We start from the raw sequence: 16131 nt of genomic DNA, 5'->3' as shown, positions 1-16131 counted from the left end.
TTGCTTGATTTTGGGGGCTAATATGTATTTTGATACATTACTAAAGTCTCAATGACACTAAGTTTTAGACATCTCTGAAGGGGAAAAAAAGATGCTAAGGGAAAGAGCATGTTTAGGGATCACATTTCCTTCAGTAAATGAAATTTTATTCAAGAAAAGTCTCAATGCTCAAATTTCATTTAAGAATTTCCCTTTGTACATGATTTCTTTGTTTTATAATTCTCTTCCTCCCTCTCCCTCCTTTCCCTCCTTCTTTTTATATTTTCGTATCTCTGGGAAGATTATTCTGCCTTATCCATAATAGTCAGAGACAATGTACTTGAAAATGACTGGGGTATCCTGCCTAATTACTTACCATACAGCTTCACTAGTTTCTGTCGTAAATTGTTATTTATGGTGCAGGGCGAGGAGACAAAGTATAAGAAAGTTATGATCCCCACCCTCAAGTAATAATTCAGACATGATAATTAAATAATTTGATATAGACTACTCTTTAACCCTCCATCTATATACAGACAGTTCGTTAAATAAATAGCTAATTGCTGAGTTTCATGTGCTATGGTAACATGTGTAAGGTTTAAAGGGTGTTGATTGAAAATTTACTTTTTTTTTTAATCATTCACAGATAATTTAATATTTGAAGTGGTAGAGACTGGACTTTAGCAGTTATAGCAAGCTATGAACTCCAAATCTCTGGTTATTTGGGGGCTATTTGTGTGTGTGTGTGTGTGTGTGTGTGTGTGTGTTTTAAGAATACTTCTAATACAAAATGTTTAACAGGTTTTCTTTTCCCTCTAGGAAGGATTCTACCATCATTCTTGATCCTTTCTGACATAGCAGCAGTCACATTATTTCATAGGCACTGGGTGTTGTATACAGATGTGTTCTATAAGATATGAAGCCCTGGTATTTATGTATATGTTGACTTATGTTATTCATATTTACAGTATGTGTCCACCCTTCTCCACATGCCAGAAGATTTGAACTGATATCAGATTCCAAGTCTATATTAGAGACCAAATCAAGTAAATATTTCTATCTGTCTTTCTCTTTATTTTAGTTGGACTGGACCAATTTTGTGGAAAGGGTACAAACAGCGCCTGGAGTTGTCAGACATATATCAAATCCCTTCAGCTGATTCTGCTGACAATCTCTCTGAAATATTAGAAAGGTATGTTCATGTACATTGCTTATTAGTTGGAAAAAGTAATTAATATTAATTACTTAGAGAACTGACATATTAGAGGGCTAAATTTGTAAAATAGCATATTTAAAACAGGAGCATCTTCTTTTCTTTCTGAAGTTGGGATCAATTAGGAATTAAACAGTGAAATGATGGAAGAAAACATTTTCCTGAGAAATTAATTCTTTTCTGAAAATACATATTCCACATATTAGAAGTTGAGAAGTTATCTGTCTTTAAAGAACATTGGATGGATATTTTTCAAGACTGAAATAACATCTATATGAAGGATAGCATGTATATTTGCCTCCAAAATCTTAAATTCTGAGTATAATTTAAATTTTAAGGTAATGGCTATTGGATAGCAAAGAAACATAAAAATTTCGTGATTTTGAGTACGTACATGCTGTCAGCCATACCGTCTCTTCTCAGCCACTGTGGGAGGAAAGCATTATTATCTCCATTGTACAGAAGAGCAAACTGAGGCTCAGAGAGTTGATGTAATTTGCCAGTTAATGATTGATGGAGCCAGGATTGTAAAACCAATGATTGCACTCCCAGCCTCCCCAGGAACAGTGTCTCCCATTGCAAGAAGTCCCTTTTCCTAAGAGTACTGGTTAGAACACTTTGATTGCCAATGAAAGAAACCCAACTAAGTAGCATAAGCAAATACAGAGAAAGATTTTATTGGCTCCTGTAATCTAACTGTCTGAAGGCCCAGGTGGAGAACTGACCTTAGGCACTGAGTGAAATAGGGACTGAAATACCTACTGATGGTATATGCCTTGTGTTGGCTTTATGTTCTCAGAGGAGCTTCCTCCATGCAGTGGGTCCTCAGAACTCATAGCTAATATCTTTATAAACCACAGAGAACAGAGCCCTTTCTCCTTGGCCAAATGTGAAAAATTCCAGAGACTCTTGAGTCACATGCTCACTCCTTGGACCAACCACAGTCTATGAGTGAGCTAGACAGGGTCTTGTGCCAGCAGCAGAGCGTCTGATACCAAATGAAAGGGAGAGGGAGTTGGCAATACAGTAAAATAAAAATCATAAAAATGAAAATTTGCTACTAACTTATTGTACCAAAATAAAGTTGAGTAGACTTGCAATTTGATTATTTTCATTAAAGTCATTTATTTCTTTCTTTTTTTTTTTTTTTTTTTTTTTTTTACATTTTAAGGCAAAGTAATATATTCAACCTTATTTGTCTTTTCTTTTTATTTAAAAAGATATTTTATTGATTTTTTTTTTTACAGAGAAGAAGGGAGAGGGATAGAGAGAGAAACAATGATAAGAGAGAAATATCGATCAGCTGCCTCCTGCACACCCCCCACCGGGGTTGTGCCCACAACCAATGCACATGCCCATGACCGGAATTGAACCTGGGACCCTTCAGTCTGCAGGCCGACACTCTATCCACTGAGCCAAATTGGTTTCGGCACATTTGACTTTATTATCTTGTTTTTTATTTGATGGTTAAATTATATAAAATCTACTACAATTCTAAACAGGTAAAAATCAAGAGGTGAAGGAGAAAAAACCCCCAAATACTTGTTTATCTTTTTCCTTGTTCCAAGCATAGCATTATCTATTCACAAATCATATTTTATTGTCTACATTTTGTATTGCTTTTAAGAAGCCCAGAAACTTTCTTTAACAAATATAATGTTGCCTTTTTATGAGGTCAACTCTCTGAAAATTGATATATGGTATAGCATTGAATTCTGCCAAATATCTGACTGAGTGTTGGTGTTCGAAGGTCTTCAAAATTTTCATCTCTTTAATCACTTGGTTAATCTTCTTGGATGTACTTGTGAGTAAAACTATGTTAAGGAAAATAATACTTCAAATATTGTACAATCACCTTATTGGTCCCAATTTTGTTCCTTTGCAGAGAATGGGACAGAGAACTGGCATCAAAGAAAAATCCCAAACTCATTAATGCCCTCCGGCGATGCTTTTTTTGGAGATTTATGTTCTATGGAATCTTATTATATTTAGGGGTAAGGATGTCATTTCTACATTTATTATGGGAAAAATAACTATTAGGTCTAATTCAGCTAGTGACATATGACTGTAATTTTTTGACATATCTTCATGCTGAATTGTTTCAATGAAAAATAACAAAATGTAAAGATTTGGCAGTGAAGTATTATTTCCTTAGTCTCCTACACTGTATCAGTGTGAAGAGAGCACCGTGCCTAAAAATGCCAGGCTTTGTGCCATCTGGGACGTTCCTGAGCTGCTGTCAAATGTAACTTTGATCACTAGAGCCCCATTTTTTTAATCCTCATCTAAGGATATATTCATTGGTTTTTTAGAGAGAGAGGAGGGGGATGAGAGAGAGAGAGAGATCTATTAGTTGCCTATTGTGGGTGCCCTGACTGGGGATCAAACATGCAACCTGGGTATGTGGGAACCACAACCTTTTGTGTGTGTGTGTGTGTGTGTGTGTGTGTGTGTGTGTGTTATGGGATGATGCTCCAATCAATGAGCAATCCAGCCAGGGCACCGGAGCCTCATTTCGAATCCTCAGTTATACTCATAAAAGGCAATGGGAAATTGGAAACTTAGCCTTCAAGGGCCAGCTGGGCACAAATTTGCTTTGGGATGTGAAGTGCCATCTGGGTGCACTTGTGTTCATATTGGTGTCATGTTCTGCAGAGTTAGCAGTGCCCTAGTGACTCCCAAAGAGATGCCACACAAATTGCATTGTTTTAAGAATCTGTGGTTCCATCACACCAAGAAAAATACATTTAAAAACTTTTCTTGACATAGATGACCACCTTTGTGTCGAGAAAGTTTTGTGCTACTCTAAATAATCTGCTGGAAAATATTTTCTGGCTTTTGAAATTTATCTCTCTACCTACCTACCCACCTACCTATCTGTCTATCTACATACCTACTGATCTATGTATTCCTATACATACCATCAACACTTCGGAGATGAAAATAATTTGTTCAGAAATGTGAATAAGATAACTGAAGAATTAATTATCTTTTAAGGTATTTTTTGAGGTAATTTTTCTCAATAAGAATACTCATAGCTTTGGGAAACAATTCTATACATAGCGATTGTTCTATTGATTTAAGTTTTTAAAATATATTTTGTTAGAATATTTATGTATCAATAATTTTTAAACTATTTAATTTATATTCCTACTAGAAAATGGAGAATTTGATTGCTTGAATGACTATATTCTATATTTGAATTAGTGTATAAAAGTATAATTCACTCTGGTCATATCATATAAGAATGTAACTTTCTCAATAAATCATTATTGGATTGAAATAAAATGATATTTCAAACAAGTGTCACATTATAACTAAGATTGTGATGAAATTAAACATTTTTCCTAGGCATGTTTTCCATCACATGCTACTCCTAGTAATTAACATAAGCATATATGAATAGAAGCTAGGAGAGAGGCCTATTTTTTAAGTTCCTTTTATTCTATGGTTTGTGAAATAATTATCCACCAGCTGAAAGTTTCTTGTGAACAAAAGCACTTACCTAAGCATGAAAGATTAGATGATACACAAACATCTTTATTGACATTATTTTTTGGCCTTGTGTACACAGACCCCAAAATAAACATGCTATGGTTTAATATTTATTGTACCTAACCTGTTCCAGGTTCAACATTAAGCCCTTTATGCAGATTATTTCACTTGATTCTCTCTCTCTCTCTCTCTCTCTCTCTCTCTCTCTCTCTCTCTCTCTCTCTCTCTCTCAGATATATTTTATTTACAGAGAGGAAGAGAGATGGATAGAGAGCTAGAAACATCAATGCGAGAGAAATATCGACCAGCTGCCTCCTGCACACCCCCCACTGAGGATGTGCCCTTGACCGGAATCGAACCTGGGACCCCTCAGTCCGCAGGCAGATGCTCTATCCACTGAGCCAAACCAGTTTCGGCTCACTCGATTCTCTTAATAAATCTCCTAATGTACAGAAAAGGAAATTGAGAATCAGGGAAATGATATAACTTTCCCAAAGTCATGCATTTGGTACCTTTGAACAATAGCCCCAAAGCGTATGATCCTTCTGCTACCTCAGATTACACTTGCTGCATAACTATATCTGTAATGAGGTTCCAACCGAACGTGACTCTAGTAACCGGTCTTGAGTCTGCTGAGTTTCTTTGCACCTTCTCAGGAGACACAGGTTATCAGAAGCTTTAAGGCTGAGGATTTTTCCTGGGCCACCTCAGGGGCAAATCTGAGGAAAGTTCACAGCAGAAAGCAGGAGAACCAACTAGCATCTTCTCACTTACTTATACTTAGGGAAAGCCCTGTATGGAATCCACCCAAGAGCCATCAGTGCTGGAATCAAGCTTATAAACAAAATTAAGGAGTAGCAGAATGGACTGGGTGTGGAGGACTCACTTATACTTAAACTTCTCAAGTTTAAAAATATCTCAGCAAAAGGGATCATAAATCCTTTCCTGGAGGAGAGGGAGGGAAGAGGTGCTCCCAAGCTAACCTGAGGCCTGGGCCAGAGGTTTGCAACTGGCAGCACATTTGAAGGGCCAAGTTTATTTGCAGAGGGAACTGAGTATTGGTGAGGAAAAGAATCAATGGCATAGCAGCTGAAATACGGTGTAAAGGCGTGGAGAGGAAAATTAACGTTGGCAGTGGCTCACCCTTTTCACAGAGAAAACGCCGCCTCGCTAATGCCATGCAGTTTTAAGTAAAGTGTTGAAAACTGTAAATCTTAGAGAATTTATGTACTACTGAGGTGGTTAAAATGAGTGTAGCTTTTCAGGCATCTGATCTCGGAACTCTATTTTGTTGTTGTTGCTTACAGGGAGAAAATGTAGACATTATAATAAGACCTCTAGTCTTTTAAACAAATTATCCCAATGCCTCACTATATGCAGTATTTTTTTTTTCTGGGCAATTCCTTATTTCCTTTGTATGTGCCATCTTAGTAATTTTTAAGTTTTATGAAATGAGCAGGGATTTTTGAAATTGCTATAACATTATTCTTGTTAAAAGGTAGACATTCTTTCACAATGACCAGTGTATTCTGAGCCCCTCTAAATCAGGATAACTGTGGTATAATGTTTGATTGATTTCAGTACTCATTGAAACAGTACTATACCATTTGCTGTTGAATATGGAAGCTTAAGAAAAAAGGAAATGTCATCATGAGGAGCTAGTCTCTCTCTGCAGTGTTGATGTAATTTTAAATCATATTAGCTACGGCTTCTCATCATCAACGTGTTCTTGTTTTCCTCCTTTTGGCTCAGCAGCCAGATTCAACAATGTCTTTAACATCTAAGGCTCCCAGCATAGAAGACAAACTGGCTTGTTGAAACTGGCTCAGTGGGCTCAATTAAGGGTAAACAGAGGGAAGCCAACGTGACAGAATTGTGTAAGCAGGTTACTGAGAGAATATGGTTATCACAACATATTTATTATGATAAGAAATTCATAGGCATCCATTCAAAAATATTCTCGATTCCTAGGCAGCTCTGGGCATATTTCCACCATCAAATTGTGATACATGTCAGTGCAACTTGGGTGAAATTACTTTTATGCATTAAATCTGATTTAATTTGGTCAAGATGGTAAATGTGGTATTTGCATCCTCTGACAACCACATCACAATTGCAACTGAACTACAGAATAACCATCACTCATGACCACCTGAAATCTAGCTGATCAGGAGCCCTATAACTGAGAATATACAGAAGCTATGTTGAGACTGATAGGAGTGGCAGAGAAGCAAAATGGTCTGGTCCCACATTCACAGTTGGTGACTGAAAATGTGGAGGGATGTCTTGGCTGTTGGCCCCAGCCCCAGGGTTTCAGTTCCAGGAAGAGAAGTCCCCATAACTTCTGATTGCATACACCAGCAGGAATTGTGGCTAAGTGAGATGGAGCACTCCTGCAGTCTCAGGCATGCCTCTTAAATGACCCATGCACTGATGTACTCGGGCTCACTCTGAGCTTCAGCCATTGGAAAAAGCAGCAGGGATGTAGGAGGAGGAACTACATCCCTACAATTGTCTGGCTTCAAGTTGAAGACTGCCCTCAGCCCAAAATGCAGCAGGAATGTAGGTGGAGGAACTGAATTGTCTGGCTTCAGGTTGAAGACTGGAAGGGCAGCTTTCTCCTCCAGAAGTATTGTCAGAAGCCATTGTTTCTTAGGTGAGCATTCCCCCCACAGAGCCTGCTGGCTGGCACCATATCTGAGTCTCCATTGGCCTAACACCCTTTTCCCTGTGCACAGGTGATTCCCTTATATCTCACCCCACCCAACTTTAGGGCTCACTCAAGCTATTTCTAGTGGCTTTTCCATACAAATAGCCTGTCTTGGCTCATAATGTAGACTTTCCTGAAATCTCTCAAAGGTTCATGAACCCCAAACAAGCAGCATTCAGCCTCCAGATGCCTCTTGCTAAGTAACCCCAAGCTTGATACCAGTGGCAGCCAGCCTTAATTCACAGCTTGGCCTCTCCTGGCCACATCCAAACACAGCACAAGTAGGAGCCATCTGCAGAGTGCTCTATAGCTAAACTGGGTTGCCCTGGGTGGGACACAGCTGACTTTGGCCTGCAGTATCTGGGTAACCCTAAAGCTAGCACACCTGGTGGACAGCTTCAGGCTGAAGTGCACCACCCAAGCACCTTCATGAATGACACACTCAAGAGAGACTCATTTGGCACCAGATCCCTGCTAAAAAGCAAGTTCTGCTCCACTGAATCAGTCTCTGCACAGCAACTCCTCTGTTGCCGCCTCAGCAAGTTCTTGCAGCTGATCAGCCTGAGGGTATATTCCCTCCATTGACGTGTCAACAGCAGTCAAAGTCAACTACAACAGGAGTGTGCACACAGCTTGCATAGGATGCATACTTGAAGCACCCAACTCAGGTAACTGAGGAGGCTGTGCCACTGAGCCCTGTAGGACACCTACTATATGAGGTCACTCTACCAAGACGGGAAAAACATAGCAGCTCTACCTAATACATAGAAACAATACAGCAAAGTAGCCAAAAATGAGGAGACAGATACATGTCCCAAGTGAAAACAGAACAAAATTCCAGAAAAAACAGCACAGCAACACCTAAATAAAATACAGACAAGCAATCTACTAGATGCAGAGTTGAAAACATTGGTTATAAAGATACTTTATGAACTTTCTGAGAACATTGACAAAATGATAGGAAACGTAAAAATAGAAGTAGAAAACAAAAAAATGACCCAGTCAGAAATTAAGAATACATTAACAGAAATTAAGAATACAGTATAAGAAATCAACAGTAGAGTAAATGAAGCAGAGGACCAAATCAGTGATTTGTAAGATAAGGAAGGGAAAAACACCTAATCAGAACTGCAAAAATAAATAAATAAACAAATAAATATTAAAAATGAGGGTAGTTTAAGGATTCTCTGGTAAATTTCAGTCATATCAACATTTGCACCAGGGGGTACTCGAAGGAGAAGAGAAAGAACAAGGAATTAAAAACTTATTTTAGAGCCCTGGCTGGTTTGGCTCCGTGGATAGAGCATCAGTCTACAGACTGAAAGGTCTGAGGTTTGATTCCTATCAAGGGCATATTTGATTCTGGTCAAGGGCATGTACCTTGGTTGCAGGAACATCCCCAGTAGGAGGTGTGCAGGAGGCAGCTGATCAGTGTTTCTCTCTCATTGATGTTTCTAACTCTCTATTCCTCTTCCTTCCTCTCTGTAAAAAAAATCAATAAAATATATTAAATAAAGAAAAATTTAAAAAAAGAAATGTGAAAGGAGAAAAAAAGTTAAAACATAAATAATGAAATGACGATAAATACACATTTATTAAACAAATGCATTAAATTAAAGTGCATTAAATGCTCCAATCAAAAGACATATGATGCCTACAGGGATAACAAAATAGGAATCTTATGCTCGCTACAAGACTTCCTTTAGATTAAAAGATAATCTGAAGGTAAACAGATGGGAAAAGATATTTCATAAAAATGGAAGCAACAACAAATAGACTTTAAAACAAAGTATATAACAAGAAACAAAGAAGGACACACCAATCCTGCTTCTGATATTTAACTGAAGAAATCCAAAACACTACATTGAAAAGACATACATCCATAGGTTTATTGCAGCATTATTTACAATAGCCACATATGGAAGCAACCTAAGTGTCCATGAATAGATAAATTGATATAGAAGAAGTGGTGCATATGTCCAATGAAACATGACTCAGCTATAAGAATAAAAATACTGCCCTTGCAACAACATGAATGGACCTATAGGGTTTAATGCTGAGTGAAAAAAGTCAGAGAAAGACAAATGACACATGATTTAAGTTATATGTGGAATCTAAAAAACAAATGAACAAGCAGAACAGAAACAGACTCATAGATACAGAGAACATTTTGATGGATGCCAGATGGGAGGGGGTTTCGGGGCATGAGAGAAAGGGTGTAGGGATTAAGAAGCACAAATTGGTAGTTACAGACTTGTCATGTGTGATGTAAAGTACAGCTTAGGAAATAGAGTCAATAATGTAATAACTATGTATGCTGTCAGATGGGTACTAGATTTATAACTTTGTAAGTTATATAAATATCTAATCACTGAGTTGTACACCTGAAAGTAATATAATATTGTACATTAACTGGAATTTACAAATAATTATTTAAAATAAATTGAATTTTTAGAATGAGTATTCAGTTTCTCCATTATTTATTGAGTGATCTAGCCTTTATCCACTGAATAAAAATGCCATGTTTTATTACATATTAATTATTAAGTATACTTAAACCAGTTTTGGGACCCTTAAAATGAATTAATCTATTTCTTTCTCATGCCATATGTTATTATAGTTGTATAGTAATATGATTTGATATTTATTATGTAAACCCTCTCACACATTATTCTTATTCCTCAAATGTTTTTCATTAGTCTCTCATTTAAAAAACTGAAACTTAGAATCATTTTATCCATTTATTCTACAAATACATGCTGAATGAATATTTTGTGCTAGGTACCGTGCATGGTGTTGAGATTGGTAAGAACTAGGATAGAGCATATATGCTCTTATGGTGTAAAAGTTCACTTCCAAAAACTCTACTTGTAATTCTGATGAAGATTGCATAATCTTATAACTTGTAGGGGTTTGTAATCTTTGCAACAGGAGAATTAAAAATATATCTTAGTAATGTAATATAAAATATACACTGAGTGGCCAGATTATTATGATCTCTGAATGCATCAGGCCTCTAGTCCTATATAATAAAAGGCTAATGTGCAAATCAACTGAATGTGCACTGACCACCAGAGGGCAGATGCTCAACACAGGAGCTGCCACGTGGTAGTCATTGTGCTTCCACAGGGGGAGCACCACTCATCCAGAAGCTGGGCTCGCCAACATCAGCCTAAGCCATCAGTCAGATGCGAATGCCCCAGGTTGGGCACCAGTTGCGAATGCCCCCCCCCCCCCCCCATGTCCCATGTGGTTCAGGGTTCGGGCTTTGGAAGAGGCTGCACACAAATGAATGAGACTAGATAAGAAAGTATAAATTTTAGAATATTGGGTGCCAGGTGGGAACCCAATTCAAGGGGAAGAACTTCACCCTGCTCTGGCCTTGCTATCCCTTTTATTAAGACTATGGGATACATCCATAGTCTTTAGGCAGGCAATTACAATAATAGCCAATCAGCAATGATTTACATAAAACTAAAAGGTGGAAGTTGCTTTAGCTACCATTGTCTCAACTAGACAGTGGGTGCTTGGCTCTGACCTTTCAGAGTTTTCAAGGTTTACCAGCCTTCCAGATTCCTTGTCCACACCTCTCTGCCAGTGAGGACAATGGGCAGCTTCCAACAGTTGGACATGCCCCCGGGGGTCCTGGACTTCTAGAGGGCACAAGCCGGGCTGAGAGACCACCCCCAATGCACGAATTTTATGCACCAGGCCTCTAGTGTCTTAATATTTGAGTTTATTTAAAACACTAGTTGCCCAGTGCACGGATTCATGCACATTGAAAGGGATTTAATTAGAAAAAAGATTTGTGCACCTTATTGCAAAAAACTACATGTCAAAATCCTATCTAATAAAGAGGGAATATGCTAATTAACCCTCATACTGTCGCAAAGATGGTGGTGCCCACAGCCAATAAGGATGGAATATGCTAATTGACTGCCATGCCCTCAAAGATGGTGGTGCTCAGTCCCCTCAGCCGTGACAGGGAAGCAGGCACATGGCAAGGCTGGGCCTGCCCCCAGATGGACCTGGCCACTTTGCGCGCCTGCCTCCAGAGTCCCCTCAGCCCCCCAGTTTGGATGGCAGCTGCCCAGCTGCCAAGGGCCGCCCAAAGCTAAGGTAACCAGGGCCAGCCAAGGCTTGTGCTGCTGGCAGTGGCAACAGAAGAGGTGTGACGGGGCATCACCTTCCCCTGATTGCTGAGTCACTTCCTGCCCCTGAAGGCTCTTGGAGTAGGAGAGGAGGCAGGCTGGGCTGAGGGACCCCCCTCCAGTGCATAATTTTTCATGCACCAGGCCTTTAGTAGTATATATAATATAGTATCATAAAATTAAAACGTGTGCTATTGGAGCCAGCGAGAGCTTTGTACGGTATGTATCGCACATATGCGAGTCAACGTTTATTATTAAATTGCCAGTGTGCATCATATATACCCGCTAGTTGGACAGACGGTCGGTCACTTAGCCTTTTATATATAGAGAGATTATCAGAAACAGATACTGAAGTTTATCAGATTCCTTTATAGTTGTCATTGAGATAATCATAGGTTCTTCTGTAGACTTTTGGTATGCTATTAATTAATTTATCAATATAATAAAATCTCAACTTAATATTTCTCAAATAATGTCCTAGTATTCCTGGGATTAACACATATAAAGTGTATTTAAAATGAGTTGAGATGATAATGATGACTTTACTGACTACACACAATAGAAAAGAATATAAATTTATAAAATTTTCAATTATTCATTCTAGTTGTATTAGAAACAAGTATGATTTGGGTTTGGAATTGTAATTTTAAAGGTAAAGTTATCTTGGGCTTATTTCATTTAATGTAAATGCAAGTCGGAACCAAGTTTTCTATTTCCCTCTGAACTTTCTTTCATGGTCTAAGTGTCCAGCAGATTTCCTGTCTTTAGAAACATCTGGCCCTGACCTGGGTATGCAGGCAGAACAGAATTGCTAAAAGGTTTAGATTCACAGTGACTTTAAGCTCTGGTCTGGAGGATCCCATGAGAGACCAGATGTATCTCCCAGGAGTTATTTTCAGGCTTTTTAATTTTTCTCCGGGAGACTCAGCTAAACTGAGACTCGAGAGAATTCCCACCTGGAATGCAATTACTTGTGCTGTTCTCTAGGCACTGGGTCTTCTGAACTCAACATTGTTCAGACTTGTATCCCTCTGAGGAATAAACACCTATAGAGTGGCAGGGTGTGGGGCAGGCCCTTTGCCCAAGGAATCCTCAGCCTGTGCCATGAAACGCCCCTGACTCAGGCCATAGAATCAGAGATGTTCGCACTGCAGGGACCTGCAAGACCAGCTTGCCCCTCAGCTCAGTTTACCCATGAGGAAACCATCCGGAGAAGGGAAATGACTAAGCTAAGTTGACAGAGAGTGTAAGCAACAGCCTGGGATAAGCATGTGGGTTTCGTGACTTTGAGTTCAGTGTTCATTTCATGGCCATGCCATTTAAAACATTTGTATCTGTCTTCTTTTATTCTGGTGAACCATTAAGCAAATTCCATTTTGATTTGTGGCTGATAAAAAGTAATGAAATATTTTATCAAATTTTCAGATAAGTTTATATTCTGTCTCATTTCAGTCAAGCCTCAGCCTGCTTGCACTATTTTATATGGTGCCTCATTGGGGCATTTCTTGTGTCTCTGAAATAATCTGACCAATAGTGTACACACAGCTTTCGCATGCCAAGAATGTAGGATGATGTTTCTCCCGGTCATTACAGGGATGCTTTTTGTAAAGGACTGTACTTCAAAGACTCAGCGAGGTATCAGTTACCATTGTTTTCCCTTCCAAATAAAAAAAAAAATCAGGTGATATCTGTTAATGGTTCCATTGTAAATATTAGAGAACATGCTGCTCAAAACAGAGTAGGAAAAATGAAAGGGCGGGGGCTGGAGTGCTGATTTTGCCCTTGAATATTAACAGTTCCACGTTATGAGGTTTGTGTTGGTTTGATGCTGGCAGATGGTCCTATTACTGGAATTTTCTCTACTGAAAATAAACTGCATTTTTTTCTATGACCATGCACCTCCTCCCATCTCCCCCCCTCCCCCCAGAGTAATATTACCAGTGTTTTTGTGGAATAGACATTGTTGTTCAAGGGATGATGAATGTACCTTCTTTTGGCCAGATGACAACTAACTAGTTCATTGATGACAATATGTGGAATAGATGTCTAAATCAGAGTAACACACCTTTCATTTATTTTGTTATAAATTACAGCTGAATAACAATTCAGCAAATGGGTCTATTGTGATAGAGGGGACAGGTTATGGAAAAAATGTAATGTTGACACAATGGCAGGGAATTTAAGTATAAAGATATTAAAAGCAATAGCAAGAATTTCACATATGTCCTAGCTGGTTTGGCTCAGTGGCAAGAGCCTTGGCCTGCGGACCGAATGGTCCTGGGTTCGATTCCAGTCAAGGGCATGTACCTGGGTTGTGCAGGAGGCAAGCAACCAATGTGTTTCTCTCAGATAAACATTTCTGTCTTTCCTTCCCTCTACCACATATGACATGGCTCTTTGTGTGGCCATTTTAAGTTCTCCTCTAAACGTCCTGTGTCAAGTTGTGAGGACATTTTATGAAAGGGAATAACATTTCACTTCTCTGTTTCTTCTCTTCTCCAGGAGGTCACCAAAGCAGTCCAGCCTCTGTTGCTGGGAAGAATCATAGCTTCCTACGATCCAGATAATAAGGTGGAACGCTCCATCGCCATTTACCTGGGCATAGGATTATGCCTTCTTTTTATCCTGAGGATGCTGCTGCTGCACCCGGCCATTTTTGGCCTTCATCACATTGGAATGCAAATGAGAATAGCTTTGTTTAGTTTGATTTATAAGAAGGTAATATTTCCTTGCACAGTCTCCAGGAGACATGGAGTAGCACTGCGGTTTAAATGCCATATGATTACAAATTAGGGATACCTGCTGAAATCAATTTCATAAGTCTGTGAAATGAGTGGCAGCAATAATTAATGTTTCTAATTCCCTTTGATAATTGAATTCACTTTAATAATTATTGAACACTTTCTATAAACTGCCTATAGTATAGTTTCATTGTTTGTTTTTTCCACTAGTCAGGTCGTCATTTTTTGGAATCTGTGGCTCCCCATTAAAATGATTCTTACCATCTGCATAAGTTATTGACAAAACATTGTTTTATAAAATATGCCATGCATGCTTGTGTTCAACAATAAGAATATATTGCCCGGCTGGTGTCGTCCAGTATTTAAGCATTGACCTATGAATCAGAAGGTCCGGTTCAATTCCAGGTCAGGGCACATGCCTGGGATGCAAGCTTGATCCTCAATGGGGATAAGGGTGTGCAAGAGGCAAGTGATCAATGATTCTCTTTCATCATTGATGTTTCTATCTTTCTCCCCCTCTCCCTTCCTCTCTGTAATCAATAAAAATATATTTGAAAAACATAATAAAGATACAGTATGTAATTGTTAATGATAATCTAAGCACTGAAAGTTTTCATCTTAACTGTTATGACACGGTGGTGTATTCACCTACCCACTGCCTTATTTTGAGTTAGATTTTTGTCATTCTGTGAGTTGTGCAAATCAAAATATTTTAGAATAGCACTTGGATGGCAATCGTTAGAACTTTCTCTGGTTGTGTGTACTGTCCAGACAGGAACCCAAGTTGCTGAAGCATGATTTAGGTAAGTTCAGATTAAGATTTAGCTACCTTCCAAACACAATTTAAGATAATTTCAATAACGTGTTTTCAACAACCTGATTCAAGACCATATGTGACTGATTATATCTACCAAGTCATTAGATATGCTTTACCCATATTCTCTCTTTTATTTTCCCAGTGTAAAATCTTTAACTGAATTATAAGGGTCATGGATCAGAAATTACCTCTAGCAAATAACCCATAACAACTTCTAGAATGTATGTGTAAAGTCACTTGTGTTGTAAAACCTTCATAGCTATATTTTATTGTTCAAGGAAGTCTTTTGTGTAGGCACAAGAAAAAAAAATGGAGTCCACATTTTATTTAAATCACCTCAGCTGCAGTCTATCAGTTCACAAGTACCAGGAAAGCATGGATGATAAATCAACAGCGATTTTTATTAAATTTTATTTTGATTCAGAAATTTTACTTGTGAAGAAATTATTAGATGTTATTTAGAAGGTAGAATCTACATAGCAAGCATGTCAAAGAAAGTTGAATACAGTTTAAAAAATATTTATAAAAGTTCTTACTGTCATAATGTATGTAATGGCTAATGATATGCATGACAAGCTTCTCAGTGGTTTAGGTATACTATTATATCTCACTTGAGCCTCTCCCAAACTTTCTATGGTAGAAGCTATTATCCCTTTCCTAGGGATAAAAGGTGTTAAGAAACCAAGACCTAAAAAGTAGAGAACATTGTGCAAAACTTGTTTAAATTTTTTAAAATGGATATATCATAATCCTTGAAGTGAACAGTTTTCCAAGTATTAAGGAAAATAAAATAGCACTGAAATCATGTAGCAGGATAAAACGTGTTAAATGGGAAGAGAGAGGCCATGAAATAGTTTGGGTAAAAGGGGAGGAGAGATCAAAGAAGGAGCAGGTTAGTTTGTAAATAAGGCTCCACATGTAACCAACACTTAGCACAAATACAGTAATACATATATGTGCTTTCAGATCCAAAATGTATTCATGAAGAATTAGAAGCTGTTGTCTCCTCCTTTCTCATGATTGAA

The 16131-nt window shown here is 38.3% G+C and overlaps 1 protein-coding gene across 1 annotated transcript in view; it reads left to right on the top strand.

Moving 5' to 3' along the window:
• The window catches only part of CFTR (CF transmembrane conductance regulator), a 168902-nt gene that overhangs the window by 32574 nt on the left and 120197 nt on the right, over window positions 1–16131 (top strand). The window contains exons 2-4 of the mRNA XM_084896960.1: window positions 1061–1171; window positions 3078–3186; window positions 14051–14266. Coding sequence (XP_084753086.1) covers window positions 1061–1171; window positions 3078–3186; window positions 14051–14266 — 436 coding nt within the window. The remainder of the gene's footprint in view (window positions 1–1060; window positions 1172–3077; window positions 3187–14050; window positions 14267–16131) is intronic.

Source organism: Pipistrellus hanaki, assembly GCF_964339955.1.
Source record: "Pipistrellus hanaki genome assembly, chromosome: 10".
Lineage (NCBI taxonomy): Eukaryota > Metazoa > Chordata > Mammalia > Chiroptera > Vespertilionidae > Pipistrellus > Pipistrellus hanaki.
Note: the sequence above shows the minus strand (reverse complement) of the source record. Positions and strands in the feature narration are given on the sequence as shown.